This window comes from Chondrus crispus, genomic scaffold (genome assembly GCF_000350225.1).
Source record: "Chondrus crispus Stackhouse genomic scaffold, scaffold_763, whole genome shotgun sequence".
NCBI classification, from domain to species: Eukaryota; Rhodophyta; class Florideophyceae; order Gigartinales; family Gigartinaceae; genus Chondrus; species Chondrus crispus.
The window spans coordinates 1-6,157 of NW_005178785.1; the positions used below are offsets into that span (position 1 = coordinate 1).

Here is a 6,157-nt window from a genome sequence, read left to right on the forward strand (position 1 = left end):
TCGAGTGATGGCTCGATTGTTTTCTGAAATGGATGAGGACATCAGATGCGGCAGGGACTCAATGAAGAATCTACAAGACGACATTGACAACAAATCTTGGGCGTTGAAACGCGAAAAAGAAGCAGCCTTCGTCACGATTTGTACTTGCTGTGTTATCTGTCAATCTCACCAAGATCCGATCCGTCATCCACCATCGCTCGCCACTTGGACCTTGTCGGAGCGAACTGATACCATAACCCCTACTTCGTCGTTGCAGCATTATAGACTCGCGATGGCACCCCACACCTATACAACTCTGTGGATGTTCGCTCGCGGTCCCGCCCACGTGCTGAACAAGTCCGCTTGGGTTCGGATTTGCCTTCAAGCGTATGCGATGATTCCGCTCCACCAGCTCTCAAAGTGTGGCCGCTCCACCGATGGATCCTTGAACATCTTCAGCGGCCGTAGATGTGCTGCAATTGTTCGGAGGGGGGCATGGAAGTCTGCGTACGATTCTGACAACACTTAGGCGAAATGTTGCTCTTCTATGACTGATCGAGGGCGGACGGCGGGGTCAGCATGGTGTTTGAGCTGGCGTGGTATGGGGAAGAAAGAGGAGGTGCGGGCCCCGGGGGTCGGGTGTGGGGGGAGGATTATGTTTGGGTGGTGGGGGTAGGGAGCGGGGATGGGTACCAAGGGGATACGAAGGGAGGGCGGAACGGGTGAAGATGGAGGTTTTTTCTTTTTTCGTTTCGACAGGACAGAGGGAGGTGACGTCGTGGGACGGAGGAGCAAGCTTGGGGAATGGTAGGAAGGGGTCAGGCTGCACGCCGGTGCACATCTCAACGAAGTCGTGCAGCACGTCCTTTGGACGAGCCTGCATGCTCTTCACATAACACGCTCCCCGCGGTCACGAGCAAGTAGAGCCTAGGAATTATATACGAGCTGAGTCTCCCGGACGCGCTTGTGCACAGATCGTCGCAGATAGGGGCGCCTGGGCGCGCGCTCTCCATGACGAACATTTCTCTCTCGCGGGCTGTCCGTGTGCAGCGCGCGGCACAGGCGCTGCGGGATGTGATTTATTTCTGTAATAAAGTTATTTATATTCATAGATCAGTATGAGGACTCGGGCATACGTGCCACGCCGCATGAGCGTGTGGTAAAAGTGAACCGCGGGCGCTCAGCGAGAGATTCCTTCTTTCGACGATTCAGTTGTCTTTCGACGAGTTATCCAGCGTCGAGGTGATGTTCAAGCCGTAATCAGCCTGTCATAGATCGTCAAGTAGGTACCATCTGCTGCTGTGCGACGCGTGATAAGTGCGGCAGTCGGGAAGGATAGGACAAGAGCATATGTGCCGCAATGGAAAAGAGGTACTGCTTCTGAGCATACCGTGGCCAAGAACGAGTGTACGAAAGTGTTATGGCAGTGGTGGATGTGGAGTGAGGATATGCCAAGAGCCGCGAATGGCGGAGAGATTTGACATCTGAGGCATGCGTTCGAAGGACAAGACGATTCTGTAAGAGGAGGGTTGAGGAAGCTGACGAGGCTGAGGTGCGGCCGGAGATGGCATGCTCCGCTAAAGCGCAGATCCACTGGCAGGATGCTACCGCTTCAATAGTTTTGTACGAGGGTAGAAACGTGTCTGTTTTTGCGAATGTGGCAGGGATTCTGAAAATACTTGTAGGGGAGAGCGCAAGAAGGATGGCTTTGCGAATACCGCCGGCATGCAACACCCGTAATTAGCGGGAAGAGTTGCCCTTGCTCATGCTCATTAATGGCCCGCCGTCCACGTCCATCTCTACAATCCCCACTGCGCCCCTCTCAAGCTGCCCCCTAACGGCACGTTGCTCCGACGTGCATCGGAGCTGCCCCTGCTCTCCGAAATTGATAGCAACAAATCGATGGCGACCTGAAAGCATCCCTGACCTGCATCACGGCGAGCTCGGCGGCGAGCTCCAGCGGGCACATAGAAATCGGAAAGCAGGCGGCTGTGGCCCGGAGAGCATTCCCCGCTTGCTCCCCGACTGCACGGAGACAACGAGGCAATGGGTGTAGTGCAGAAACGCGCGAGGCGCGACCACCATCCGCGGTCAACTGGAGGGTCACGCACGGATAGGCGAATGTGTAGAATGAAGCGGACACGCGCGGGAGTTTGAAGGTAAAGCGGTAGGCAAGCGGTGAAGGTGGAACGGCGCGGCTCTGGGAAGGTGTATGCAGAACTGGCCCGTGCTCATACAATCTGCCTCTCACGGGGAACAGTTCCTCGCTCGCCCCCCTTATCCCCCCAACCGAGTTAATCACATAGTAACGAACCGCTCTGCGCCTTAGCGAACCCTTTTCCCCCACCCACACCGTCGTCCATAGCCCCGCTCTTTATAAACAGCCAACCCCGCCGTACTAGCTTTCGTTCCTCTCCCCTCCTCTCCCCACCTCCCGACGCTCATCATGTCATCTTGACTCCTTTTTTTTTCGTTCTACGATACCACCAACTCTCCAACATGTTTCCCACCGCCTCCCCCCAAACACCGTTCTTCCCTATCGGTTGCCCTACAGAGCCTCCCCCAAACTCCCTCGACGCTTCCGTTGCTCGCTTCACTCCTCCCGCTCCCAAACCTCTTACCCCCCCACCTGCTTGCAAGGGCCGCTCCAAGCGCATGCCCAAAGGGATCATTCGCGTTGTACCCGATGGAACCCCTTGGACTTGTGCCAGGTGCAAAACCATCATCACCCCCGTCCGCCGTAGCGGATTGGGCGGCGTTGGAACGCTTTGCAACGCGTGCGGCTTGCGCCGCTCCAAAAACATCCGCGCCGCCCTCGAAGGGGGTATTTCCAAGAAGCGCGGGAAGAAGGGGCCCAACGCCAAGGTCAAATCGAATGAACGCAAGGCAGTTGCGCAGAAAAAGACGTTCAAGAAGGCTGTTGCGCTGCAGCAACACCGACAAGATGTGCCAGTTGCCAACAATACGAAACAGCCTGGCCGCTTTGTTCACCATGGAAACGACCAACAACCAAATCAAAACACACCGGCGCTTCGGGAGCAGCCGGCCCGAGTCTCGCAGGCTCCTGGGCGTGTACACTACGTCATTAAACAGGAGCAATGCGCGACAATTGAGCAGTCTGCGTATGGCACAGCGCAGCACCAGCCTCCCGCGCATTGGGAAGCACAGTACCAGCCTCCATATGGTTCCCCGGAAGAGCAATCTCCAGCCTCGGACACTTCATATGAAACTTACGCTGTCAAGGATCACAACATCCCGGTAGAGTATTTGCCGGTCACCGCGCAGCACCAGGAGCGGGTATATGGGGAGGCAATACAAGAGGAGCTCGCCGCAGCGGTCGGCTGGGAAGCCCAGAACAAATGCGTCCCTTGGCCGGTGGCAGGAGGCTACGCTCCCGATGGCCACATCACTGAAGGCGAGGGTGGAAGCCTACAGGGCAAGGAAATTGGAGTATCACATCTATTTGGATCGATGACGTTGCACGCGAATGTGATGAGGACGCAGGAGATGCAGGGTGAACATGAGGGCACGCTGGGCGATAGATATGAAGACCAAGTGTGTTCACCAGCACTCCGATTGTCGATGAGCACAGAGAGCGACGAAGTGCTGGCGGCAATCGCTTGCGGGATGGAGGGTGCTTCGCACATGACGGATGCGCCATCTCCCCTACCGTCGGCGTCGGAGCCGATGGCAGCGGGGTTGCAGCGGTGTCTACAGAGCATCGCTGGACGAATTGCATCACAGGAACTGATGCTGCACCGCCTGAACGAGGTGCAGTTTCAACTACTCGCCGACGGGAACATTGGAGATGCGGTGTCACAGGCGCGCCGGGAGATTGCCGGGCTGAGGGACTACGGTCGTGATACGATAGAAGTGATGAGGGGGTTTGCTACAGCTCTGCTTGGCGGAAGGGAGTGAGACGTGGGACCAAGGTTGGAGGAAAAGGCTTTAGTTGTAAGTAATGCGTGCTCATCGTGTGTTTGTCGTTCAGTAAATTTTTTTTGCGTGTTTCAAAGTGTGCGAAACGGGTGGTGTCGGTAGAGTTTGAAGCGAGAGTGCAGATGCGGCCGTCGCCGCGCTACAGTACGAGCGAGATAGAAGGGTTCGACCTGAACAGGTGGCGTTAACGCCACCTGCATAGAGCATCGCGAATGGGACATGGGCAACCTATCATTCGTAAGGCATGTGTGCGGGCAGCGGCAGCGAGCGGGACGCTGTATCGAGGGACGAGGGAGAAAGGAAAGGGTGGAAGAGGGACGGACGTGGGAGAAGAGTGTCTGAAGAGTGTCTGAAGAGTGTCACGGGCGACTCATTGGCATGTTGGCTTGAATGTTTGAAGGTCATTGCAAGAGCGGATGCGAGATTTCAACGTCACAGGAGTGATGGAAAAACTTGGACAAAGACGAGAAGAACGATAGAACGATACTGGTACAGTTGCATACATATCATGTATACATACCGATCATAAGGCCAAAAGCCTCCCAGTGCTCCGTGGGGGAGGTTTCGACGGCTAGATACAAAAAATCGCTGACGCGTCTCTCATCTTGTCAGACTTCGAATAATTGAACAACTGAAGGGGGTTTGCCCTACATTTTGGACAACGCCAAAATAGCTCGGATATGCAAATTATTTGAAAACAACCGTATGGGGGAGGTGGGGGGGCGCAGCGGCCGCGAGGAAGGGCGCGGCTCTACAGCGCTGGGAGGGGCCGGCTGTGGACGCGGAGTCGTGCGGTGTGACGCGCACGTGTTGACAGCACGAGCGCGAGTCATAGGCTCACGGCGCAACGGGCGTCACGGGGTGGGGCGCGAATTTTGCGATTTCGCGGGAGAGGCGTCGGACACCAGCGACGGCGTCGGTCACCTTTATAATAATATTAAAAACGTCAATAAATGTTGCAGATTTCAATTGTATGTCGCCAATTTTTACAGCATACATCTACTTTACGGCGCGGGGGCGGGGGGGAGAGAGAGGGGGACGCACACCGTCTTTCAGCCCACAAAAACTGTACGCATGTGATTTGGGACGTACCGTATATTTTCATAATCAATTTGAATCCAACACGTCACCCGCCGCCTGGAAACAAGATGACGACGTTGTGCTCTGTAGAGCATGACGTCATTGTTACTAGAGAAAGTTTTGGAATAATAAAAATAATGGCAACATTATAATAGTATATATGAAATATTTTTTCAAAATATTACATATATACTATTATAATTTTGTAATATTTTTTCAAAATATTACACGAACAAAGGCTGTACGATTTTCATTAAGGACATATATTTTCATCACCAATTCGAACATTACACGTCATCCCGCATTATAGAAACATGATTACTACGTCATGGTCATTCATTTACTGAACGCGGTTGTGCAGTCGTACTGCGTACTGCTGATGCTTTAAAATTTATTATTAAGGGATGAGCCACCGCCCTAAACGGACAATTAAAAAATTAAAAAAACCAGTTGGCATAAACTAGGCGCACTGCAAACAGAATACAAATCCTATTGTGGCGCCAATATGCCTATGCCCTTGCGTATTATTCGAAGGACTGGTTCATGCAGGAATTAAAAAAACAGAACTATCTCACACATACCAGCTGATATGAGTGAATGTATTAAATTATCATACTAAATGCAAGAATCATAACAATTTTACTTCTTTTAACTTGACGATGTTACGGTGGAGGAGTGTAGTTACAATTATAGAACTTTACCACAATTTGTCTTGTATGGACAAATAAAATCCCCCATTTGTGTAAAAAGTGTATCATGTTTGTTCAACATACGTGTAGGGGTTAAAGGACGGAACAATGTTCACACGGTACATACCAGTACTCTGACGTAACATGGGGATTACATGTGCAGCATGTGCTTGAAGGATTTAGATCCACATTTTCCGGCCGACAAATTGCTAGGGGATATTTCCTATACCCATGTCCGAACAGACGCGCGTTCAGGTGGGCTGAAATTAAGCGCAAATTTACTTCGGTCTGACGGAGTGCGCATTGGCTAGAAAAAAATCTGGAAAAATTTCAATGCGCACAGGGCCAAATTTGATTATTTTATCATACCGGATGGACGTCGAAAATTCCCGACATGCATCCGACCGCAACCGTTGGCCGGATGGACGTCATCCTCGCTGTCATGTCGCGTCATTGATCCCGTTCGTCGC

At 52.6% G+C, this 6,157-nt stretch overlaps 1 protein-coding gene across 1 annotated transcript; it reads left to right on the forward strand.

Moving 5' to 3' along the window:
• Positions 1–3,729: 3,729 nt before the first annotated feature.
• Positions 3,730–3,897, forward strand: CHC_T00000992001 (hypothetical protein). Its single transcript, XM_005711604.1, has one exon. The coding sequence runs from the start codon at positions 3,730–3,732 to the stop codon at positions 3,895–3,897; it is 168 nt and encodes a 55-aa protein (XP_005711661.1).
• The last annotated feature ends 2,260 nt before the right edge of the window (positions 3,898–6,157 follow it).

Bases quoted from the DNA above. Each gene is read 5' to 3' on its own strand.
- CHC_T00000992001 (XM_005711604.1), top strand. From the start codon at position 3,730: ATGCTGCACCGCCTGAACGAGGTGCAGTTTCAACTACTCGCCGACGGG.